The sequence below is a fragment of the Tiliqua scincoides genome, chromosome 1 (assembly GCF_035046505.1).
Source record: "Tiliqua scincoides isolate rTilSci1 chromosome 1, rTilSci1.hap2, whole genome shotgun sequence".
Classification (NCBI taxonomy): domain Eukaryota; kingdom Metazoa; phylum Chordata; class Lepidosauria; order Squamata; family Scincidae; genus Tiliqua; species Tiliqua scincoides.
This window is the reverse complement of record NC_089821.1, coordinates 241,468,632-241,495,732: the sequence shown is the minus strand read 5'-3', so window position 1 is coordinate 241,495,732 and position 27,101 is coordinate 241,468,632. Positions and strand designations below refer to the sequence as shown.

At 41.4% G+C, this 27,101-nt stretch overlaps 1 protein-coding gene across 3 annotated transcripts in view; it reads left to right on the top strand.

Moving 5' to 3' along the window:
• Positions 1-27,101, top strand: part of BTBD9 (BTB domain containing 9) — a 207,661-nt gene that overhangs the window by 92,378 nt on the left and 88,182 nt on the right. For all 3 annotated transcript variants that reach the window (XM_066611621.1, XM_066611619.1, XM_066611620.1), the window contains exon 7: positions 23,997-24,106. In XM_066611621.1, the coding sequence (XP_066467718.1) occupies positions 23,997-24,106 (110 nt within the window). The remainder of the gene's footprint in view (positions 1-23,996; positions 24,107-27,101) is intronic.

Sequence of the window (27,101 nt, the reverse complement as noted above, 5' to 3'; positions counted from 1 at the left end):
TTCAGCCACTGAATTGAGGGCAACAGATTCAGAACAGTCCAAAGAAAGTTCTTCTTTCATGTATAGAATTCATGCATTCATGTATAGAATTTGCAGCCACAAGATGTGGTGATGACCAATCCTAGGCATGTCTACTCAGAAGTCAGTCCCATTAGAGTCAGTGGGGCTTACTCCCAGGAAAGTGTGGACAGGATTGGGCTGATGGGTGGCTGGATGGGCGCAGGAAAGTTGGTTAGGGCCAGGCTTGCCAGGCCAGCACCTGCTGCAGAAACAGACTGGGATAAGGAAGACAAGCAGATCAGCCTGGATGCTGCAGAAGAAAAGTGCATGGAGGGGGAGAAGAACACTGGACAAATGCAGACCAAGAGCCCCAGCCTATGCATGTCTACTCAGGAGCAAGTCCCACTGTAGTCAATGGGGCTTACTCCCAGGAAAGTGAGGACAGGTCAACAGTCAACAAAACCTTTATTTGGCATAAACATTTGATAGGTGAGAACTCTGTACAGAAATCATAGAGAGTATAAACCTGAGGACAGGTTTGCAGCCTGAGAGTCCGCTCCTATGCGTGTCTACTCAGAAGTAAGTCCCATAAGAGTCAATGGGGCTTACTCCCAGGAAAGTCTGGGTAGGATTGCAGCCTGTGAGCCCAATCCTATGCAGGTCTACTCTGAAGTAAGTCCCATAGTGGTCAATGGAGCTTACTCTGTAGCCTGCCTGCAATAACCCCCCCCCCCAAAAAAAGAATCAGTGAGATTTCCAGTCCTCCCCAGTGCCCAGTTTAAAGTTCTTCTATTTCAGGCAGATCAAGATAAAGACCCTCCTGGCTTTGTAAGTGCAAAATAGAAAACATTCCCCTTACCACCTGAAGCCTCTTTTTTGTCCTTTTTAGTGGGGGGGTGGAGAGGTTGCCTTCTGGAGTATCTCCAACTCCATGGGATCGGGACCATCCTTGTGTCCTCACATTCCCCTTTCCTTGGCCTAGCCAACAGCCAAGGCATGTCTACCTACTCACGAGTAAACACGACGTGAGGCTGCTTGTTTTCCATACGGCTCAATAGACTGCAGCTGGGAGGGAGGCAAGGACCTCCTTCTCCCTTTTGTGTTTTTGGGGGCTGCATTCATTGGATCAGGACCATTCTGACGTCCTTGGGGTCCTCTCAGCTGCCCTTTCCAACGGACTACTAGGGAGTAAATGCGGCCACGTGGCTTCGTTTCTGGCTCAGGCTCAGACTCGCAGCTGGGAGGGATGGGACATTCTTGGGTGTTTTTGGGAGGCTGCATTCATTGGATTGGGGCCATTCTGGTGTAGTTGGATTCCTCTCAGCCTGCCCTTTCCACTGGACTATGGCAAGTACGCCTACTCGCGAGTAAACGCGCACCATGGCTTACTTTCACTTTCCATAGAACTCCATTCATTTTTTCCTGCGGGGGAGGGGGGCTGCATAAAAAAAGGTGCAGGAACGCCGTTCCGGTGCGTTCCATTAGAGAAAAAGCCCTGATGTTTTCTATCAGTGAATACAGAGCTCAAGGAAGATTTCTTGCCTTAAGCAGAACACCTTGTAGAAACATGCTCTGTCTGAATCTGTCACTTAACACCCTCCCTATCCCTGGTCATTAAATACTTTGCTTTCAGAGAGGTATTCAGGTATAGACTTCGACAGAGTTTTGTTAGTTCCCTAGCTGGTAATCAACCATCAAGAAAGGCTCTGTACCTGCTTCTGCTGCTATCTTAATGTTATTTGTGTAGGGCACTTCCACTTGGCAGAATGCTGAAATAATTACTGGGCGTAAGAGAACCAGCATTACCTAAAGCAGTGCTTCTCAAAGTACAGTCATGCATCGCTTAGCAACAGGGATGCAGACCAGCACCCTTGTCATCAAGTGAGGCTTGATGCTATATGAAGCCTCTGAAGACAAGGGGAAGCTGCGCTCCCCTCTCCTCCAGAGGCTTTTCTGAGCCTCACAGAGGAAGCATGTGTCTGTGTGCTGCCTCTGTGAGGCTCAGAATGTTCAAATCGCACTAGAGATACAACTTCTGTTTTTGTGAGGAAACCGGAAATCATGTCTCTCTCGCGATTCCGGCATTCTGAGCCTCACAGAGGTAGCATGCAGACATGTGCTGCTTCTGTGAGGCTCAGAAAGAAAAGCCTGCAGAGGCGAGGGGAGCAGAGCTTCCCTCAGCTTCAAAGGCTTGGGGTGCGGGGTGCGCAGGGACCAGCAGCGGCATCGCATATGTGGCCTGTCGCTGGTTAGAATGTTGCAAAGTGACACTCACCTGTATTTTGCTGTGGTGTACTGATAATTATTTCCCAGTGTGCTAGGGACTGGCTGTCTCTCCCTGTCATGGGTGCATCCTGTGTGCCTTCCCCCAGAGGGTAGATCAATGTCAAATGTAATGCTGTAGGTGAGCCCTTGTTTATTTAGCTCTAGTTCACTTCCTTGATCCCCAAATTCTTCAAGAGATCCCCTAGGCTCCCTCTTTCTCTTTTCACAGGGATACCCTTCGTCTGAAACTTGTCAGCACTTCATTGTCTTTCCCCTTTCCCTTCTTCCTGGTCTGCTCTCCCTGTTACCTTTGTGCAATTCTTGTGAGGAAAAAGCTCCTCTCTTTCTTTGCTGGGGATGGTTGGCTGGGGCTCCCAGATCTCAGACTCCATGGCCTAACAGCCTGCTCAACCCAACTCCTCCACCCTCGTTCTGGCCTTTTCTTCTCCTGCTGTTCCCCCCCCCACACACACACAAACACACTTATACTCTTTCCTTCTACTTTTTCCTTCTACCTACTCTTCTTCTTCCAACCTCTGGTACATTCTCTCCTTTTCTGACCATTCTGGACCTCTTCCTGTCCCAGTCTGCACTTATCCCTTCCAGAATTCTCAAACCTTGACTTTCTTCCCCACTTTTTCTCCCAGCATCTACGTCTCCAACTTTCTTCTCCCCCTGCTGAGTCTGTTGTCTCTGTATTAGAACATAAGAACAGCCCCACTGGATCAGGCCATAGGCCCATTTAGTCCAGCTTCCTGTATCTCACAGTGGCCCACTAAATGCCCCAGGGAGCACACCAGATAACAAGAGACCTCATTCTGGTGCCCTCCCTTGCATCTGGCATTCTGACATAGCCCATTTCTAAAATCAGGAGGTTGCACATGCACATCATGGTTTGTAACCCGTAATGGATTTTTCCTCCAGAAACTTGTCCAATCCCCTTTTAAAGGTGTCCAGGCCAGACGCCATCACCACATCCTATGGCAAGGAGTTCCACAGACCAACTGCACGCCAAGTAAAGAAATATTTTCTTTTGTCTGTTCTAACTCTCCCAACACTCAATTTTAGTGGATGTCCCCTGGTTCTGGTGTTATGTGAGAGTGTAAAGAGCATCTATCCACTCTGTCCATCCCCTGCATAATTTTGTATGTCTCAATCATGTCCCCCCTCAAGCAGCTCTTTTCTAGGCTGAAGAGGCCCAAATGCCATAGCCTTTCCTCATAAGGAAGGTGCCCCAGCCCCGTAATCATCTTAGTTGCTCTCTTCTGCACCTTTTCCATTTCCACCATGTCTTTTTTGAGATGCGGCGACCAGAACTGGACACAATACTCCAGGTGTGGCCTTACCATTGATTTGTACAATGGCATTATAATATTAGCTGTTTTGTTCTCAATACCTTTTCTAATGATCCCAAGCATAGAATTGGCCTTCTTTACTGCCGCCGCACATTGAGTCTTCCAGTCTGAGTATTCCACTGTTGTCTTTGCCTGGTCTTTCTTTTCTTTCTTCCCCTCTGTCATTCTTGCCTGTACTTCTTCCCCACATTCTCTGCTGACTTCCCTCTTGGTCTTGCATCCTCTGTTGTCTTCCTACTGCTCCACTCTTCCTCTCCCTTGCTCACTCTACCCTGTCCTTTAATCCCCCCCCCCGACTTTTGCTGGCCCACCATTCATTTCCTGCAGGCTGGATGAAAAGGTCCCTTTGTCCAGCATTTTTGAAAGAGGATTCCTGGCCTCGGACATGCTCTCTCTGCAGCAATGGTGGTGTAAGTCATACCAGAGCTGTCATGTGAACTGGCAGCCGATGGGTCACAGACTGGCACAGCTTTGCAGGCCATAGTTTGAGAAGCACTGATCTAAAGTATATTGGGCTTTATGTGTATAGCACACTCTGTAGGAAATCACATTGAATAAATTGGATTAGTTTTACATGGTTTTCTTAAATAAGTGCAAACAACTTGTATTCTATGACTTGTTATTGGGACAAAACCACTTTTCAGTCCTTTTTTATCTCCCATCAGACAACTATAAAGAATTAAAGTAAACACACGCTCTCTCTCTTTGCTTTTGTAAACTCAGGCATGCAAATATTAAAAGGTGTTGGTTGCAGAACTACTATCTAAAATGCACATAGCATTCATAGTGATGCTATAACTCAGTTTAACTACAATATGCTGCTTCATAAACAACAGCAAATTCCCTGCTTCTTGGTTCCATTTGAGACTATTCTAAGGTTGAAATTATTTTCTGTTTCTTAGAGGCAGCAAAGTGCTTAGTTTTGGAAGAAGAATTATGTTCCCACTATGAATGTATGGCTGTCCAAGATATAAGAGATATTTAAGTTACTCATACTTACATTTTCTTTTCCTTTAAGAAGAGGCAAATGGTGGCGGATTTTGGGGACAAATAACAGAAGTGCTACAAGTGCTATACTGGGTCTGAGTTAAGCTCAACTTTTAGATATAAAAGTAATGACCATGAGATAAACATTATCAAATCAATTTTTAAAAAATATAATTCATATTGTGTTTTTTCCAACTGTAGTCATATAGCTGAATCCTAACCAGCACTAATGCAGTAGGGCCAGTGCAGTTAAGCGGCATTTTATGCTGGGACAGAGCGAAGTCTCCTCAAGGTAAAGGGACATTTGTCCCCCTTTGTCCTGGGAAAGCCTGGGGTTCACTTGGATTTATGCCTGCCAAGTTGCAGTCAAGTCTGTATGGCACTAGGTCAGGATTCCCAGCCTGGGGAGGGGTTTAGGATGCTGTGGGTGTGGCTGCTGCCAATCCTGCCCCTTCACGGGAACTGATCTGCCCCTCCTTGCTCTTCGCCTGCCCTATTACACACCTCCCTGCTCTTCCCCCACTCTGCATTGCTTGGAGCAGCTCTTGTCTGCTCCAGCACATGTTCCTGATTACACTGGCGCCAGCAGGAAGGTGCAGGCCTTCTTACCCATGTCCCTATCTTCTGTACTGTTGCAACATGCTTTACAGCAGGGGTGTCCAAACATTTTGGCAGCAGGGCCACATAATCTCTCTGACACTGTCGGGGGCCAGGAAAAAAAATAAGTAATTTACATTTAAAATTTGAATACATTTACAGAAATGAATTTATTAGAGTTGGAACTTATATGAATGAATGAAGGACTTGCAGTAACTCAAGGCTTATAAAAGGCCTTGCACAAAGCAAGACCAACCTTTTGTTCGCTGCCACTGCTGTATCACAGACGTGAAACAACAAGTAGTGGAGGGAGCCCTTGTCCCACAGCTCAGGTGAGAGGTCGAACAGTCGTTCTCATGCTGAGAGCAGTTGAGTCAGGCCAGCACGGGCTCCAGCAAGTCTCTGGAGGGCCAGAGGCTCCTTGGAGACTGGGGGCTCCCTAAGGGCTGGGTTGGGAGACTGGGTTGGGTCCCTTTTAGGGAGAAGGGCGGGATACAAATAAAGTTTATTATTTTTTTATTATTATTGGGAGCCCCCGAGGGCTGCAAGTGGCCTCCAGGCCGGGGTTTGGGCACCCCTGCTTTACAGCATGTTTGCAACAGCATGTGCCAGCATAGTGGTTGCTACACTAGCACATGGAGCACTTAGGATTGCGCTAACAATTTAATAACTATTATTACATGTTGGTACTTATCAGCAAATCACCAATTATTAAAAATTGTCTTTGTAAGCAAAATTATGCTTAATGAGATTATTCCCCCTGAATATATAATTAGCTTTACAGAGTTTTTATGCTAGTAAATAAGTAAATAAGACCATGGAGTGTGGTCTTCCTGATTTCAGAACAGCTAAACTCTGAGTGACTTCTATTGCTTTTGATTTTGAGATAACCTGTTCAGGGAAATGGCATGAGAGGAGTACTCAGTCTGTGTGCAGCCTTACTCTTTGTTTATAATGCATCATGTTTCTGGAATGATGGAGATGCGAGTTTCTGTATCATGGTGCACAAACACACTGTAATCTGATAACCTTGGCTGACAGATTTCACATGTCTTGTTCATTTTAGAATAATATATTTATATGAGGTTTATAGTTATCAGAAATAGTTATCAGTAATATTATGGTAGTCACAGCATGGAAGTGTGTACTAGCTTTGTATAAAGTGCAATAATCTACAAAAGGAGCCCTTTGATTAATGGGAGCCTGGCAGTTAGTCTGTGATTATGATTCATTTTCAAAGAAGGCTTACATTGGTCTTTAACTAGTGGCTTACTAGTGTGAAATTTTAACCAATGTTAGTTTTTATGCATACCGAATTTTTAGTGTAGCTTTTATTTGGTCTTTCTTTGTGAATGTTTAATTGGGAAATTGGTTTCTGGCTGAAATTTACAGCCTGCATCTCAATCTTTTCTGTCTGATATTTAAAAAAATAATAATTTGACTACTCATTCAAAGCTTGGAAGTGATATTTTATATAATATCTGAAGTAATCATATTTGTTTTCAAAATTATTATTCACATGTGGTACAGTCCCGTGATAAAGGGTTTGTATATATACAAGATGTGTAACCTTTTAAATGTTGCAAGCAAATAACTTTCTCTTTATAAACTGTACAGTTGTGATGGATTTTGTTTTGTAATGAGCAACATTTATATGAAACACTTAATACAGTAATGGTCGTGCTCATATCTGGTCCATAATCAATGCCATGAGCAGGTGACTATCCAGTAGCTTGCCTTCAGTTCAGTGTTCTACCTTATTTTACTAATTTCTCAGAATTAGAGAAATATTATGGGGAGCAGTCATGGAAAAGGATGGGCACCAAGTCACATGTATATGTAAACTAACGTATTTCCTCGTTTTCTAGTCATAGCTTGTAAAGCTATAATCTCTCTATGCCATAGGGTGTAGCCAACAGGATGCCAGTCTTCTTCATTCCGTTCTTACCCAACTTGTTTAGTGACACATGTAAATGCACTTCCAAATGCATTTTGACCGTTGTCTTGTAGTGTATCTCCAACAAAGTTGGCATTTGCAAAAGATGAGAGAATTGGATATAGGTGCAAACATTGTGCAGAAGCTCTCCTACTTACCAACAGGTTAAGTTCCAGGGGTATGTTCTATAAATTTTGTCCTTAAGTCCAACGTCATTATTATAGATAGCAAACAAGTTGTGGAATATGATCAAAAATGTGTTTACAATATACCTAGGACAGTAGTTCTCAAATGTTTAGCACCTGGACCCACTTCCTAGAATGACAATCTATCAGGACCCACCAAAAGTGATTTCATGACAGAAGTGACATCATCAAGCAGGAAATTTTTTTTAAACCCATACAACAAAATCAAATCAATTAATTAAAAGTTTACAATAAGTATAAATTTAAAAATTTATTTAAAATAAAGAATCCTCCTAACCCTCCAAGCAGTTGCTGATCTGTTTAAAAAAAATTCCCCAAACATCCCAACCTGTCCACACTTACCCAGGAGTTATCCCCATTGATGTGTTAAAAGTATATACGTACATGGTGGCTTGTTAAAGTATGAATCTGTAGCATTTCCACAAATGTGGTCACATACCATGGTAGCATCAAGTCTAATATATTAAAAATAAAATACACATTGAAATGAATGGGGGATCCAATGTATTGTTAGTAATGAGTTAGAAAAGTAATACAAAGTATTACTTTTGTTGGTATTGTTGGTAATATAAAGTATTTGTTATGATTATCAGTTAATTTGTTGTAATCCAAATTGGCGACAGTGTGGTCCAATGAATAGGATCTTGAATTTGAATATGGAAAATTGGCTCACATCACATCACAACCATAGTTTATTGTACAGCTTTGTTATCTTTATTATTATCTATTATTTTCAGTTTTCTAACTGTAAAATTAGAATGACCGTGACATACTCTGTAGCTATGATGATTGGGAATCAATGCAAGTACCAAATGTTCTACAAAAATTGTAACAGATGACTAACAATTACAATATAACTAAAATATTAGAACCAGCGTTGCAGGAAATTTTTCAATTTATTTTGCTATGTCACTAGGGGTGCAATCCTAACCCCTTATGTCAATACTTTCCAGCACTGGCATAGCGGTACCATGTGCTGCATCCTGCAGTTGGGTGGCACTCATGGAGGCCTCCTCAAAGTAAGGGAATGTTTGTTACCTTACCTCGCAGCTGCATTGCCCTTAAGTCAGTACTGGAAAGCACTGACATAGCAGTAACCATTTTGGCTCCACTGCATGCTGCAGAGCTGCCAGCGATAGCATTGGGCTGCCTGTGGAAATGACTTTTCTAAAATATCTACCTTTTACAAACTTCAGTTACTACAAGATTTTCTTACAGAGCGCAAGTGTCCACAGAAGTTCCAACATGCAATCTCAAATTATTTCGTCTCACCTTTTCAGTAATACAGCCTTTGGTGCCTCCTGAGAGCTACTTGCTTACTTGTCTGTTTAGCAGGTTTTTGTATAAATGTAAGCTTCTACTATGTGATGTGGACCAAGATTAGTTCAGTGGCTTTATTATTAAAATTATAGGGAAACTGTAACTTTCAGTTCTATGTTGCTTTTCTTGAAGGTTATTTATTGGTATTTTCTATATTTTTTCTTTTTCTATCGGTGATCTGTGATGTTTAACCCCTAGAAACATAACAAATACAGTAATGCCACTTTCCGTCTCCAAATTCGTTTTGTAGTTTTAATCTGCGTGTATGTGTTACAATATCTTTTTACTTATTTTGTTCCTCTTCAGATTTCAGTACAGCTTGATGAGGTCCTTCTGGAGCAGGGAAAATTAGAATTAAAATGCAATTGCTTTTTGCACAACTATGTAGAAAAGGAATCTTAATTCCTAGTTTTATTATAGTGTCCATGTTGATGTAGGTCCGAATCATATTTTGCTTTTTCCCCTTTGTTGCATTCTGCAAGCTCACATAAAATTTCCCATCCAGTGCTAAATGCAAGTCTCCTTGTTAAGTTTTCTAAGAATCTCTTTCCATATATTTCTGAAGTCAAGTCATGTTACAGTCAACTGTTTCAGGTGTATCACAGAGGCTAGTTGCTGAAAATTACTGTGCAGCTAGTCAATTCGTGAGTAATAAAATATGGAAAGTTGTGGAATGAGTGAAAATAGCTTCAAATAATTTTAAACAAAAAGCCTCTTCCAATGTCTGGTCTTGATAAATTTAAATTTAGCAGCTTCAGTAATTGTTCAGTTTTGTGAACTGTTAATATTTGCATGGCTTAGATGTCTGTTGCAATAAAATAGACACATTGCTTTTCTGAGAAGGGCTTTTCCGTCACAGGGGTATTTTTCTATTATTTTCTTCATCGCTTTATGAGTACCCATTTTCCCCATCTCTCCCCCACCCTTTGCTATTCATGTGTTGATTCAGCTGTGTGGGCTGGAAGGATTGTGCATTTGACAGCTCTGCCAAGAAAGAGCTGCTTAGTTGGTGTTGAATGACCCTGTTCCTTTTTTGGTTGAATGACAAATTCAGAATGGCCCTTTAATGTCCTTGTCTGCTGGTCTGCACATGATGTAAACTGAAGATTGTTTCTGTGACAGAATCAGCTTAGTAAGGTAAGGACAGTAATGATGAGAATGTGAATGCTATTCTAGTCTTAGACATATCAGTTGTGTAGCACTGGTAATGATGTTACCAGTGTTGAAAGTTTAGGAAGGTAACAAGCTTCGAAACTGTTGTTCTCCTCAGACTTACTGTAGTATTCGCCTTTGTGGGGATTGTACTATATTTGTTCTTAGGGTCAAACAGCACCTTATGCTAAAAGTGCATTACAGTTGACTTTAACTGAAAATCCGTGAGAGGAGGCTGATCTGAATCAGGACTTGATGGGATCCTGTGTTGGAGGGGAGTTTTGCTGCCACTGTGGGTTTGATCCAAATTGGGCCACCTGTGGCTGCTGTTTAGAAAGTTGGATGTGTTGGTTCAATGTCATATTTAACATAACACATTTAACTTTTAGTGAACATATAATGTAATGATATGAAAATTTGATGCAACCATGTACTCATGCAGATCCTTCCTACAATCATTTCATACTCCTAGAATGTTTTTTATCATTTATTTATTTATTTATCATATTTCTGCCCCACCTCTCTACCCCTAAGAGAACCCAGCATCTTGTTAAGAGTCCATAGCTATAGCCCATGTGGTATACATTTTCTGTTGCATTTTCATTCACAGGGTTAAATAAGTTTACTCCTTTGCTTTAACACATGTGTGATGAGTGCAAGCTGCTGTTTTGTAGTTTTAAGCAGTGGTCTTAGTATTCATTACTCATTCTATGGCACACTGTTACTCAGATTGTTACTCAGATCAAGTATATCCATTGTATCAACAGAAATAACAGAAATTATAAGACATTTTCAATGATTAGGAAAAGAGAGCACTAATATCTATAGAAACTTGTTGCTATAGATACAGCAAATGTTGTGAAGGAAAATCAATTCTGAAGTCTGTGTGGCTGCCCAGAATAGAATGTAATTTACCCAGCAGATTTTTTTCTTTCTTTTCCTCCACCTCCCAATTAACTGAAGACTGTAAGTGCTAGATTATGCAAACAGTAGATCATGTGACATTGAAATTAACCATGTTTGGGATGATAGGCCACAGTCGAATAAATGTGTTCTCACTAAATGGTTCTCACCTAAGTAGATCATGTAGTAAAACTTTTCTTGAGATGTGCCACTACCAGAGTGTGTGTGTGTGTGTTTTTGTGTGTGTATAGGTTAAGCTTTGTGCATGCTAGGCTGTAAGGAGAAAGCTTTCAAACATATGAACCCCACACACACACACATATACACACACACATGCGGAAGTTTATATATAGAACATTTTCTTTTCATGTGATAACCTGTTCTTGTAGACCGGTTCTCACAAACTTCTTTTTTTTTAGTCCGGTACAGAGCAAGAATAAAAATCTATTAATAATACTGGGAAACTTTCCATTACCTGTAGCAGTGTATGATAAATACAAATTGTTATTTTCCTCAGAACATTCAGGATTTAACTCCACATTTTGTTTGCTTTATATACAAGATTTTTTGCAACTTCTTTATACACTGGCGTCACTCTTCCTGAATGATAGATGGGCAGCCTTATATTCTCTCTCAGTGCATGGACATTCTACACCAGCAGTCCTGGAACTCAGGAGAGAAGCTGTATGCAGCCTTCTCAAGAAAATTTTTGTAGCTCCTTGTTGGTAGTAACCTCCTCATCAGCATGTTAAGCAATTATGTGACTACAAATCCCTTTGTCGAAAAATCACATGACTGTTCATCACATGTTTTTCCTTTTCTCTAGGGTAGGACAAATTTATGAGGGCTCCCTTCTCTGAGATGAGGAACAAGTCATTTGCTTCTTCTCTTGCAATCTCCCCCCTTCTCTGAAGGTCATACCCCAGTTCTACTTTAATTTTTAGTTAAGTGTTAAATCAGCATTGATTACTGCAGTTAAGATTTTAAACCACAAATAAGGCTATGTGCAGATATATCATTTCCTAGTAGCCCAGCTGTGGTTTAACCAATCAGGAGTTTCCTTCAGACTTGTATAGTCTTCTCTATCCCTTTTCCTCCTTGCTTCCATTTGAATTCTACTGTTTTCCTTTTCAGAGCTTACTATGGTTATATCTGTACTGAGCTGAACACTTAATGATTGTTTTGTTTTAAACCAGAGTTTGAAACCTATTTCTAGTCACTGTTTAAAACTCTATTTTAAAGCTAACTGTCGTTAGTATTTAAAGCTAACTAACGCCTGCGTTGGCTTGGTCATGTTGTGAGAATGGATGATGGCCGGATCCCAAAGGATCTCCTCTATGGAGAACTCGTGCAAGGAAAGCGCCCTACAGGTAGACCACAGCTGCGATACAAGGACATCTGCAAGAGGGATCTGAAGGCCTTAGGAGTGGACCTCAACAGGTGGGAAACCCTGGCCTCTGAGCGGCCCGCTTGGAGGCAGGCTGTGCAGCATTGCCTTTCCCAGTTTGAAGAAACACTTGGCCAACTGTCTGAGGCAAAGAGGCTAAGCCCACAGCCAGGGAGACAGACCAGGGACAGACTGCACTTGCTCCTGGTGTGGAAGGGATTGTCACTCCCGAATTGGCCTTTTCAGCCACACTACACGCTGTGCCAGAACCACCATCCAGAGCGCGATGCCATGGTCTTCCGAGACTGAAGGTTGCCAAAAAAAAAAAGTTAGTATTTTATTTGATGCAGCCGTTAGAGATTAACATAGTTCGAACTGAAAAGGGAAAGTATTTTTAATGGGAGCTCAGAAGTCCAAAGGCAGTTGCTCCCAAACTTTTTCAACTGCAGCTTCTTTGACCTACTGGGCCTTTGGCCATAGCTCCCCGTTAGGGTTACCCATACATTTTATAGGGCAGTGGGTTTTTTCAAGGATTCTGTGGCTCCCCTGTCTGTTTTCTGGCTCCCCAGAGAATCACAGTTCACAGTCTGAGAACCACTGTCCACAAGGGAAAGAAGAGTGAGTAAAAGAAATATGTGAAATTGAGGGCGTCTCCTGATCTTTAAACTAGGGTTAAGAGCTAGGAAATATTGCATCAGAAACTGAGCCTAAATCATGGTCTCAGATCTTGATTAAATAAAAACCCCAGTTAATCTTAATGTGGTGAAACTATGGCATGGCTCCCAATATCTTAACTTTAATTGAGAAAATGCCCGCCTTATGATGGTGTTGGCACAAAGTTCTTACCTTTAAATGACATCGGTGGACAAACAAGAGAATAACAACTTTCCTCATATGTTATCCAGGAAAGGGACATTCTTATTCTTATTAAAGGGTTGATATAGTAATTATCTTCTGCGCATACATGGTGACAGAACAAGATAATAGATTCTGCCTCATTCATCAAATATGCTTGTTCTACCTCAGAGATCTCTAGAAGTCCATGTGTAGCTGTAATGTTTTAATAGCGTGCACACACATACAGTTTAGTGTACGTAGGCTCGAATTGTAAGGTCAATTTCCAGATAGCATGCGACCATACTTTATGCGCATATGCTCTCTTCAAGAATTACATTTACATATGGATATTTAGGATGAGCATGCCTATTGAGCAGAATGGGAAGGTGCAATCTCATTCCTCTATTGTTTTTAGGGAAAATGGAAAAGATTATATGCAAACTGTGTCACATAATGTTGCAGGGTATAAACTTTAATTTACATTCAATAATTGTTTTGCAAAATCTTTGCAAAATACGATCCTCCATGTGTCTCTTTGGGGGAGGAAGAAAGATTAAAGCAACTATGCTTAGACTTCATTGTCTTTAATGAAGACTTCATTGTCTTTAATTGCCTAGACGCCTTTAAAAGGGGATTGGACGAGTTTCTGGAGGAAAAATCCATTATGGGGTACAAGCCATGATGTGTATGCGCAACCTCCTGATTTTAGGAATGGGTTAAGTCAGAATGCCAGATGTAGGGGAGAGCACCAGGACGAGGTCTCTTGTTATCTGGTGTGCTCCCTGGGGCATTTGGTGGGCCGCTGTGAGATACAGGAAGCTGGACTAGATGGGCCTATGGCCTGATCCAGTGGGGCTGTTCTTATGTTCTTATGTTCTGTAATTAACCCTGGACCAAAAGGGAAATGTCTAGTGCTCTAATAAGGGACTTCTTTAACAGATTGTGGTGGAAAGGGATAGGTTTTAAGAACCCAATCAATTCCACGTTGTGACAGTAATATAATAAGTTACTATTGTGATACAGTATTTACATAATTTTAATGATGATTAACAGAGAAATATATGGCTATTAACTGCTGAGATAAGTTTATTACAGCTGAACACTAGTATGAAATATCTTGAGCTGTTACTCACGATGCAGCGTATTATTTATTGTGTGATTATAACTGAATGTTTTCCAGTGCTGAACCAACATGCCACAACCAGGATGGTGCATCTTGCTCATAATGTGCTTACTGGAGATGTTCATATAATAGCTATCTCTTCGGTATTGGTGGCATAGAATACACTTGTCAGCATCTCTCTGAACACCAACATTATGTATCTCTCTTACTCAAATAGCATTCAGTATCAGTCAAAGAAGCAAAACTGCATTTTGCATGTTATTCTCTTCAGCTCTTGATGAGGATCTACCTGCTATTCCTGGTAGATTTCATTCCTGGTTCCTTTAAGCATCACTTACTGAATAGGCAATCTGCTATTCTTCGCTATCCTGATAATTGAGCTGTGTTTTTTTTACTTTAACCTACCTGTCCCTTTGCTACTGGGAACAAATGTAGAAACATTTCTCTTTATTTTCTTGTTTTGTACCCCACTTTTCTCCCTAAAGGGCACCAAAACAACTCTTTAGCTGTTTATCATAGTCCCATTTGTTATTTATATGCATCCACTCGTTCAACTATAAACTAGGTATGCTCTTCACCTGCTATCCATACGTTTACGGATTTTCACTTCTCCGTATCGTGCATATTATTAGTATTAATATCAGTATTTATGTACTGCTTTTCAATAAAAAGTTCACAAAGTGGTTTACAGACAAAGTCAAATAATAATTAAATGGCTCCCTGTCCCAAAAGTACCCACAATCTTAGTCATGCTTTGTTGTCTTTTCATTATCAGGTCCAGACAAAAGGGTAAAGCAAGAGTGTCTCCTGCTGGGAATAAGAGAAATAACGGCACAAGGCTTTAGACTGCTCTATCAGTTCAAGTGAAACTGAGTGATGCATTGAGATGCTGAGTTCCCTGTAATTTCGCCCCTAGTGCACAAAGCTATATTTGCAGCACTGGATCACTCTGCTCTGTCGCTTTCTCCCTTTGTGTGAGGGAGAGCATAGAACAGAAGCTGACAAAGCAATGAGTGAAGTGCTGCCACCTAGAGATTCAGCCTATCCAAGCCTGAGTGCACAGCAACATTTTTCAGCTGCGAAGAGCTTCAAATACAGCTGCAGGCAATGAAGCTAACAGGGAATGAAATTCGCATTTTCCCTCATTGGTCATTACCAATCCAGAGTCTCCCTCATCACTACAGGCAACCCCTTCTTATTCCTCCTCCTCCATCTAACACCACTGTTAAACACTTTATTGATGCTATAATGTCGTTATTGTTGTTTATTCTACTTTATCTCGCCACTCAACTTTTTCCTTATGTTTAGGCATTTAGGGTGATTTTTGGGTGAACTTGGAATGGCTTTGCAATGAGTTAGAATTTTTCCCATTTAAATTAATGTAATAGTATTTGGAATCTGGATTTTCACTATAAGAACTGTTTTCAGGAACAGATTAGGTATGGAAAGAGTGTATTCCTGACAAAGTAAGGAACTTGTATTCATTTGGTGTAAAAGATTGTGGATTGGAGACAGATTGGTCTTTGTCCCTATGCAAGAAGGTGGTAAGAAAAGGGTGAGATTATACATAACCCAGAGGCGTCACTAGGATTCGCGTCACCCGGTACAGGAGGCCTGCGCGTCACCCCTTGCAGTGGGCGGGGCAACATTCCTGGTGGTGGGCATGGTGATGTACCATTGCCCCGCCCCCACTGGTTTTTTGACTGTACCTTTTGATAGAACACAGATCTTTCAGTGTGGTTTGTTTCATTGCATTCTGCATGAAATTACACATTGATTGATATATAACATGAAGGTATTATTCCTCCAGACTCTGATTTTAGTGATTTTGAAAACTTGTAGGGTCACACACACACCCATGTCAACTTACTAACACCTTATTGCAGCAGTTCTCATACTTTTAGCGCCTGGACCCACTTTTTAGAATGACAATCTGTCCAGTACCCACTGGAAGTGATGTCATGGCAAGAAGTGACATCATCAAGCAAATTAAAATAATTATAAATAGTTAAATTAAAATGAAAGAAATAATTAAATAAGGGGGAGCCAGTCCTGTTCCATCAAGTGAGTTTTCTCTGTAGTCTGCCTGCAATAACCCCCCCCCCAAAGAATCAGTGAGATTTCCAACCCTCCCCAGTGCCTAGTGTAAAGTCCTTCTATTTCAAGCACATCAATACAAAGACCCACCTGGCTTTACCAGTCTGAGAGCCCAATCCTATGCCTGTCTACTCAGAAGTAAGTCCCATTAGAGTCAGTTGGGCTTACTCCCAGGAAAGTGTGGGTAGGATTGGGCTGTGAGGGAAACTGCAAGTGCAAAATAGAAAACATTCCCCTTACCAGTTCAAGCCTCTTTGTTGGTCCTTTCTAGTGGGGGGGGGGGGAGGCTGCATTCTGGGGCTTTTGTTGCACTCCAGTCCCATCAGGACCATTCTGGTGTCCTCACATTCCCCTTTGCCTGGCCTGACCACCAGCCAAGGCACGCCTGCCTACTCATGAGTAAACACGAGCGTGAGGCTGCTTCCCTTCCCATAGGGCTCCATACACTCACAGCTGGGGGGAAGGACCTCCTTCTCGGGTGTTTTTTGGGGGCTGCTTTTACTGAATCAGGACCATTCAGGTGTCATTAGTTTTCTCTCAGCCTGCCCTTTCTGATGCACTAAGGCATGTTTGCCTACTCGCGAGTAAACTTGCGATACGGCTCACTTCCACTTTCCTTAGGGCTCCACTTTTCTTAGGGCATTTTCCCTTCCGGTTTTTTTTGCCATAACTTTTGAAGGAAAGGAGCTATCTCAACGGGGCTTTTTGCATTGTGCTCCGCTGGCCATTCTGCATCCAACGGCATATGGCATGACGTGGTATCTCGTAATGGCGCAATTTTAGCGCATCACCCCCGGCGTGTCACCTGGTGCGGCCTGCCCCCCCCAGCGACGCCACTGACACAACCCTTTCCAGTGCCACAGCAAGCAGTTGTATAACAAACCTCTGGTGAGAGCACTATTCGTCTGTTGTAAATCCAAGCTCTTTAAAGACACTTTGATTTATAAAATCTGTTTAGCAGTGCCTTTTATTACTTTCTAAATAAACCAAAAATGTGATAATTAATTTTGAGGTGTAGTTAAGTAAGCATAGTTTATTTTCACTCCATGTCTGTAGGTTATGAAATGGCAGTGCTGAGGCAAAAGTGTTGATTAAGTAGAGAACAGCAAGCACACTGAAGTCATCATATTGCTGAACTGAACTGAATCCTGAATACATGTGAACCTTTATATGCCAATTTTGATGAAGAATGGGCCTTATTTGCTCTGTAAAAGAGTGTAGAAGGGATTTTACAAGACTGTAGTAGCACTTTGTCACTTACAGTGGATCATAGTTGAGTTCAACTTTAAATGACATCATTAAGTCTTTGAAATGTTAGTCATTTAGAGCACGGGTCTCCAAACCCCAGCCCGGAGGCCAGATGCGGCCTGTGGCAAGCCTCTGGACCCCTACAAGCCTCTGGCCTGCTCAACCAAATGTGACCAGAGTTGTGCTCCAGTTGCATCTGGAAGATGTTTTGAGGTCCGGGGAGGCCATGCGCCTCCCCTCAGAATGCCTTCTAAAGGCCTAAAAAATCACTTCCTGGTTTTCCTGAAAAATCTGAAGTATTGTTTTTGGGCTGTCTGACGGTCTTAGGCTTTCTGAGACATTCTAATGTATTTATTTAAATTTTATATTTAAAATTTATGGTTTTTCCAGCCCTCAACACAATTGCAGTTATTTGATGTGGCCCTCTGGTCTAAAAGTTGAGAGACCCCTGATTTAGAGGTTACAGGGTTATTTACTAGTTGGACAAAACAGTAGTTCCATCTTGGCTTTTTCCTTCTGCTTTAGACTGGGGACTTGAATAGGTTGCCCATTCAGCTATGGTAATATCTGAAGCAACTTGATTTGGAATACCCCTTCTTTTTGGCAAACCAGTAGGCAAATTATTTTAACCAATAGGCAAATAATTTACCCAGCAAGCATAACAAGACAATTTAGAAGTCATCCATACATCAGCCTGACAACCTCTTGAGAGATGAAAAACTAAACACTAATACTGTAACCTGGAAACAAATACAATTTTCTGTTCACAGTCATCAAATTGGACCTAGTAATCTTCGAAGTATGGGGAAGAATCTGCAAATGGAAAAGTGCATAGTTTCTCAGGGATGATAATAAGCACAGTGTCTTTGGTAAAAATACATTTGTACATTTAACACCATCCTGCCCTTTTGCAGTTGAAGTAAAAATAGGAACATTTGTGCTGAGCAAGCAAACACCTTCCAGAGATAGGGTTCTCATATCTACCTTGTCCCATAATTCTGAATCATTAATACGGACATATGCATGCTTTTGTAAAAGCATTTCTTAGCATTTTGATATTGAAATAGCACACAGTACCTTTGTTATGAAAACCCAGTACAGATAGACCACTAAAAATCTCCGAGCTCAGTGATTCCCCAACTTTTTAGCACTGGGTACCACTTTTTAAAACAACACTCTATCTGGACCCACCTATTTCTTCACAAATTTGAGGACTTAAATGCAGCGAAATGTATAACAGGGAGACATAATGGGGACTCCCTGTATTTCTCTTTCAGGCTGATATTTTAAACATGCCAGTAGTTTAGAATTAATTTGAAAGTACTGTACACCTTCAGTATGGACTATATTTTATATTCTGTGATCTGCATACAATTTCTGTTTTTCCTATCTGCACAGCACCTGTTCATTGCAGTACTGTTGAAGGAAAGTGAAGGAGACAATAGGAATTACAAATCGTTACTCTTGCCAAAACTTTGATTCTCATCAGAGATGGACAATCTGTTGTGTATCTGCCATCTTAAGCCCTGTTTAGGGTTTAATTATCTTCCATCTGCTTGAGTTGCTCTAGAGGGTCTTGGAGATATTGAAGCATGTTCCATACTCTTTTTCCGATAGTGTACCCTAGAGAATGAATAAAGATCCTTTTCTGCTGTGACCTTATCAGTTTTGAGTCTCAGGCTGACTTTGCATTTGAAAAATGACTGACATTTTAAAAAAGAAAAAAAACACCACATGGATCTAATATATGAGCCTTCCATTCAGATATAATTTTTATGGAGTGTGGCATGATCTGTCATTGTCCCTGTGCCATGACCTGGAACGGAAGGCTTTAAACCAATTAGTTATTCTCACACTATTTCCCATAACCATATGATTGCTATTAAAGCATTTTATTATTTGTTGTCTGACGGTAATTTTTGTAGACAGTCATTTTCAATTTTTCCACTTGGGGTAATGCTGTAGGGGTAGAGGCAAGGCTTTTCATGTGCCTTGACTTCTCAGTTGGGACCAAACTTGATCTATACAGTATTGCCATGTTTACCTAATTAAAAGATTGCTATCATCATTGGACTGCAAGTTGAGGGTAAGCCCTTATTAACTTTATCTTTGGATAGCACCCCACTAATTTAGGTGATTTATGAATAACAAATATTTTTATTACTTTGTTCCTATGCCATTATCAACTTCTGTACCTATGTAAGCAGTTTGTACATATGTGAATTGTTTTTTTAAATTTAAAGCTGTTATTATAGCAAGAAATCCAAATATAATTGCCACAGATATTTTAACAGTTACACATTGGGTAATACTGACAGAGGTGCACGTCTTACTTATTCATATATAAACATGAATCGTGTAGTAAATAAAACTTGCATGGCTGCCACTGCAAATTCCTACGTCCCCGATATTTTCTGCTGAAGCACTATCTTAAAACTTTATATCTGGAGTTTCATCTGTTAGATATTTAAATGTCTCATTTTCTGACTTTAGTGCTCAGTGTCTTAGATATGATGTGATCTTCATTCTTCTCCCATATGTTTCCTGCTAGACTTGACATATGTTTCTCTTCCCTTATGTTTCTTCTCCCATATGTTTCCTGCTAGACTTGACATCTCCATGAACAATTGCCTCATTCATAGAGACCTAAGGATCTTTGGCCTTTTCTATTTCTGTGTGTACTCACAAGTGGTGATGTATAGATAAGGTAGTAAACCTGTTTGTGAACTGTACTACTTCAGATAGCATGTAGGTTCATGTGATGAAATGCTTCTCCATTTAAAAAACATCCTTGTACAGAGTACAGATGGAAACTTGATATTCATGAGGGATCCATTCTTGGACCCCTCCCCACATGCGTATACCAAAAACCTTGGATAAGCAAATCTGCCATTTGCAGCCCCGTAAACCCTTGGAAGGGGATTGGAGCTCTGCTCTGGCCACCTCCAGAAGGCATTCTGAAGCCCATAGGGCCTCCTGGGCCTCCTAATGCCTTATAAGGCATTTAAAAATCAGTTCCAGTGTCTCTGTGAAACTGGAAGTCACGTGTTTTCAAGCTCAATTTGAACCTGGCAGAGGCTGGCGATGGACATCCCCAGCTTCTACTGAGCTGGGGGAGCAGAGCTCCTCTTACCTCCGGAGGGTGTGTGTGTGGGGGTACATGCACTAGGGGGGCCTGGACCTAATCTGCTTATAAGTGAATCTGCAGATACAGGATCTGCAGATATGGGGGCTCTCCTGTACTATTTTTCCCTGGAGCCAACAGATACTTTTTTCTAGAACAACTAACATGCATGGGGAGTAGGATTTAAACATGGTCCCAATTCAGTTCTGTTTCACCTCTCCAGTGTGTGATTTTTGCACACCTCATGCTCCCTGAATTGGATAAGGTGTAGGACAGCATGAAGCATCAGCTCTAGCCCATCACTCTTGTCTCCTCCACACTTCCTCTTCTGCTCTTCCTCCACACTTCCTTTTCCTTTTCCAATACAAGGAGTGGGAGGAGGTGGAGTACAGAGGGCCAGTGAGTCGGCAGAAGGGATTCCTCTCCCCCCCCCCCTGCCAACCAGCTTCCTGAGGCAACCACTTCAGTTGGCTTCAGGAATGAGCTGGTTCTGAGTTTGGTCCTTAGCTTCTTATTTTTATTTTTTATTTTTCCTCTCGTTGAACTTTCTGTCTTACTTATTTGGAGAATGCAAAGAAACAGTACATTATTCATGAAGACTGAGCAAAAATTGAATAATTGTATGGTAACCTAAAAATCTGCCAAAGTCATAGTGAGTCTTTCTGTCAGGAAATGTGGTTCAAACCACCTCAGAGATTATTAAAGCAATCGTGACATCTTGGTATCTCATTTTTCTGAATAAGTGGAATAGCGATTGAAAGAAAGGAGAGAAAGCGAAGCTGCCTTTCTGAAGATCCAGAAGGGAAGAAGATCAGCAAAACAAAGCAATTGTGAAAATGGAAGTGCTGCAATGGCCTATTGATTACATTTGTATACCACCTTTTTTCCATTCTGGAATTCAGGATAGCTTAAATTGAGTTCTCAGGCAGTCATTCACCCTGGCACTGACCAGATCTGAGCTTCAGTTGAATGGCTGTATCAATTGTCCCTACATCAAATACGTTGTTTGGAAACATCTTACTCTAGCGCTGAACTAGTTCTGAAGACTTATGCAATTGTGAGAAAAACATGGTAACTGGTGTCTCATGCTGTTTTATTTTTAACATTTCCTTGTTACAATTGTATAGAGTGTGTAAATGACTAAAAGCTCCCTAGAAAACCTTGTAAATATATAAATGAAAATGTTCTAACTTAAAGTTCCTAGAATTTTTAGTTCTAAAATTAAGTTGAAGTAACTCTAAAGGCTCAGTAGTAGAACAGTTGTTTTGCATGCAACAGATTGCAGATCCAATCCTTAGCATCTCCAATTAAAAAAGAAAAAAATGAGAGAGCTGGTGATGGAAGGTCCTGAGATCTGTTTGGTTTGAGTACACTATCCTGGGCTAGATGGACCAATGATCTGACTCAATACAAGTCAGTTTTATATAATAGGGTTAATCTAGGGAAGTGAAATGGTTGTATAAGCAAACAGCCCTGAATTAAACTTTAAGCTATATCACCTTGTATGGAGGCTTATGTGTCAGTGATTGGTTACTGCTCTTAAAATGTCATTTTTTTGACATGCAGAAACGTGTTAATCTAATCATGTGCCTTCTTTCACTTTGGATGATTATTTGAAAGTCTCTTCAAATAATTTTTGCTAGTTATATTTTTTAACTCCACTGAGATGGCATGTTGTATTTCATTTGGGATTTTGCAGAACTTTTATTAGTGACTTCAGCTGTTCATTAACCTCTGAACTCTTACTTAGAGCTGAACTCTCCCTTTAGAAAATGAGGGGAGCAGATTGATTCAAGGTTAATGCTTGTTTGTAGAAGGTGAAGTCCCAGAAGTAATACAAAGGGTGAATAGGCCACTGTTAGCAAGAAGTGTTCTGTTTGACTTTGCAAGAGTATTCAGATTTGCAAACTATACAGCCAGGAGTTATGCTCAAAGGTATTTTTGCTAAGCAACACCATGGAGTGCTCAAATTTACTATTAAATGGACTGTATTTAATAAGGGATTTCAAACTAGTGCTTTGATCCAAAGGGCCATACAACAGTTGGCAATTCCCACTTCTCACTGTACTCCTTCACACACCTTAAAACCTGCTTCTGGACTCTGAGGGGATCCTCTAGATTAGAGCAGTGTTTGATGTGGCATAAATTACCACAGTTGGGGGGGACAGTACTGCCAATTCCCCTGCAAACAAAATCATGGTCCACAACTACATTGGGCTGTTTGGATCCTGGCTATAGAAGTCATTGTAGTCTGATTCAAGAATTAATAGTATGGAATGAGAGTCAAGATATGATAAAAGAGAATGGTTCATTCTTGCAGGTGAGCCAGATTGATTTATTCAGTTTGTCTTTGATGTATGAAACCTTTCATTATGATGAAAAACTGGTGAATAACAAGACTTTTTGTGTCTGCTGTGAAAAATGGGAGCTTGTATCCCTTTAAAAGGGGATTGGACAAGTTTCTGGAGGAAAAATCCATTATGGGGTACAAGCCATGATGTGTATGCGCAACCTCCTGATTTTAGGAATGGGTTACGTCAGAATGCCAGATGCAAGGGAGGGCACCAGGATGAGGTCTCTTGTTATCTGGTGTGCTCCCTGGGGCATTTGGTGGGCCGCTGTGAGATACAGGAAGCTGGACTAGATGGGCCTATGGCCTGATCCAGTGGGGCTGTTCTTATGTTCTAATGGCTGATAAGTATTCCCTTCAAATAGCAAGATTCATCACTTTAAAAATACAGCCTTTCCTCTTCAGTCAAACAAGATAAATAAATCACTTTAAAAACACTTCCCTTTTTCTGCTTCTGGCCAAGTAAAGTGTGTGCTTGTCTCTCCCCTCCCCCTTTGCCAACTGCATGGAAACAACTTTAAGGGGAGGGGAGGAAAGCGGGAAGATTTGGAGATTGAAAGGGGGGAGTGGAAGAGGGAGGGGATTGAAAAGAGAGATTTCACTTTGATGAGAAGTGATCCCAGGCTGGGAACTAGGAACCAACCAGACAAGGATCAGCGAGGGTTAAGGACTGCAAACTGAGCATGCTTGGTACTTGCCAGATGAGGGTTGAAAAGCTTTGGAAACAACATGCAGCGAACACAGAAGGCAGCAGCCTGGGAGTGGAGGGAGAAGAGGGCTGGGCGGCAGTTGCCACTCTCACAGCTGATGGAGAGGGAGAGGGAGAGCAGACGGAGACGCAGAGACGGGCAGAAGACGGGCTCCTATTCTGCCCAGGGGTGTGACTGTATTGCTGCGAGAAGACATCCTGCACCTCCCCTTTCAGTTCCTGGCGCCTCCCTAAAGAGCCACGCTGCACAGTTTAAATAACACTGACCTAGAGAAAGAACTTAATACTTGTACATTTACTAGCCTTTTTTTTTACTGTGATACAGATATTGAATAGACTTTAATATTACAGTAAATGATGCACGTTTTCTTAAATTTTTGTATCATTTCTCTTCTTGTAGGTACATCAGAATAGTTGGAACACATAATACAGTGAACAAAGTTTTCCATATTGTAGCTTTTGAATGCATGTTCACCAACAAGTCCTTTACTCTTGAAAAAGGTCTTATAGGTAAGTGTTATGACTGAAAAAATAATGCAATGGTATGATTAAATATACATGTCTACCAATAATAATCTCTTTAGCATCTGATGTCTTATATTGATTATATAATACCAATTATTGTAGCTTTGTACTTTGATTCAGGTGGGATTACAAATGCCATTATAAAAATTGATTATATAACTGAAATTAAGTTGAATTACCCCAGTGTAAATGCCTCTGCAGTTATCTGGATGCCTTCACGCTTCTGCAGGTTTGGCATAGGCGAACCTTCACCAAATCCTGTGTCTCACGCAGCTTGGCTGCTATGTGAAGCACAGGAACTATAGCAAAGGCTTGAGTCCACATGGTATTGTGCCATACATCCTTGCCTGATGTGTATATGCTGATAGTACCCAAGGAAAAATGACTGTATTGGTCACTAAACTACCTCAGATACCAGTGTAAGGCTAGAAATCATGATCTGTGCTGGCTCAGCAGTCATTGTGTCTCACCATAAGTAACTACTTGTTGATGTAGCAAATCATGGATTCAAACTCTCAGATAAATGATGCTTTTCTCACAATCCCTTTCCTTTTCAAGTTGATCTTATTCTATAGAAGACCTTTGGTTCCTAGCAGTAGCCCTGTGCCGGCTTCCTGTGTTGACTGCTGACTTGAATGAGAGGAATTGCATTTGATTCACAGTAAATGTTTCTAGTGTTTTGGAAAATCATGATACTGTAAAACTGCAAGGTCTTAAATATCTCTTTTATAGCAAACATTAAATGGCAACTTACCTTCTCAAAAGCAGTGTTGGATTTTGCTAAAGTATAACAATATCTTAAAAGTGTGCCATTATCTGTGGATAAACGTAGCATATAAATAGCATATACAATTTATTTGAATTCTCACTTGAAGATAATCAGAGCAGCTTGCTATTTTTTTGATTAATAAATAGAGTGTAAAAATATATCCTGGTTTTCAAGCATGATATTTCCATAGTTTTTAAACATCCTGTGAGTTTTAAGAATTAGTATTAGCAGATCTAGAAACTTACTTTTGCTTATTTTATGCAATATAAACAATATATCTAAATGTTTTGACTACATTTAGCTACATTTAATCTACCAGTTGTTGTGTAGGTGCTGCTGGGATCCATGTGTCATTCATGACATACTTCCACTCTTTGCAATTGTTGGCAATGTTTCTAACCTCGTCAATGGTCAATCACTGGCTCCTTAGGTCTTCCTCAAGGTGTATTACAATTCTAATGTGTATTCCTCAGCTGTATTATAGGAATGATGAGTACTGATATATCTAGGAAACTGATGCTATATGCAGAGGATTTGAAAATGGTATTATTGTCTGGTCGAGGAAGGATGGCATTCCTTACATGAGAAGCCCCTCCCCTCCCAGAGGTGGTGTCTGAGGTGGTGCCAGAGGTGGTGTCTGACTGAAAGTCTCCTCCTTCTGGGAGGGCATCCCTTTCCCCAGACTCCGACTAACTCTGTTTCTCTTAGAAGTCAATCAGGGTCTTGATTTTTCTGAGCCACAGCCATAACTCATAGTAGTAAACCCATTGTGTTCAATAAGACTTAGGCTGTAAACCTTTTGGACCAGAAACAAACACCTCAAGCTATTTGCCATTTTAAAAAAAAACTTACAGATATTTTTAACTATAGTTCTTATGCAGCTTCATAGCTTTTAATTGAATTCTCAGTTGACACTCCTCTCCCACAGTCAACTGGTAAAGTTTGATGTCATATCCACACAATGACGAGAACAGTACAATGCCTTGTGCCATATCTGTACAGTAACACCTCCAATACCATGAGGGTTATGTTCCTGGAAAGTTGAGCACTATGTGAAACAGTGCTATAGGAAACATTGTTGATGGTGAGAAAGAAATTGGGGCTGGTTGACCTCTTACTACCCAGAATGCACTGCTTTCATTGGCTACAATAGCTGTCACTCGCATCTGGTACAAAAGAGTTCTGAAGTGAAACAGGGCTAACAGCTGTGGGAGGGCTCAGAGTCCAATCCTGCGCTCAGTGTGCTGGCTTACTGCCGGCGTGCACCGTCGCAAACATACCGTAAAGCACGTTTCTGAGGATTAGTGCTGGCCGAGTGCCAGAGCTGGCCCAGCGTAAGCCAGCACTGGACTAGCGCTGGTGGGAGGCTGGCAGTCCACTGCCGGCCATCGCCCAGACCGCCTGGTGGTGAAGAAGTGAGTAGGGGCATGGGGGAGACAGGACAGTGGTGTTCCAGGGTGAGGGGAGGCAAGGGAAGACGGGTGGAAGGTGGGGAGGAGGTGTGGCGGGGAGGGAACAGGGTGGGAGGAGGGCAGTATTGGTGGAGCTCAGCTCCCCTGGATCCTGAGCCCCATGTGGGACCACGTGGTCTGACACAGGACTCTCTGATTCTGCAGCAGCTCCAGAGCTACCATAGAATTGAGTAACCCCATTGCGGGTCTGCTTCCCATACCTGGGGGAAGGGGACAAAAGTCCCTTTCTCCCCAAGGAGCAACCAGTGGCTGTCTGGTTGCGTGCTGGTTACCACGGCAGCCACTTTGGTGCCGCAGCAGTCCTGTGCAACTCAGGATTGGGCTTTCAGTGAATTATGATGTGCATGGAGTGAAGTTTCAATCCTTTGTCCCCATTGCAGTCCACGTCCAGATTGGGGAGGGTTAGGACTGTTTTCTGTGGAAAGGAAGCTCCTATTGACACCAGTGGCAGCTTTTCTATCAGGGCAAATAGTTTCTGTGGGTGGGGCAGTCTAGATCCTGACTAGGAGGAAGGGTTAAACCTTCCTTTTCACAGACCTCATCCTTGTTGGCTCTCATCACTGTGGCTGCTATAAAAGTTTTTAAAAAGTCAGGTACAAGACTGAACTGTGACGTTTACCTTGACCAGTTGTATTTTATTCTGCATATGAAGAAAAAAATAGCAAATCAGACAATAGCTAGAGGTGTTTGATAATTATGTTATTTATTTTACTCAAAAGTAAGCCCAATGTGTTCTGAA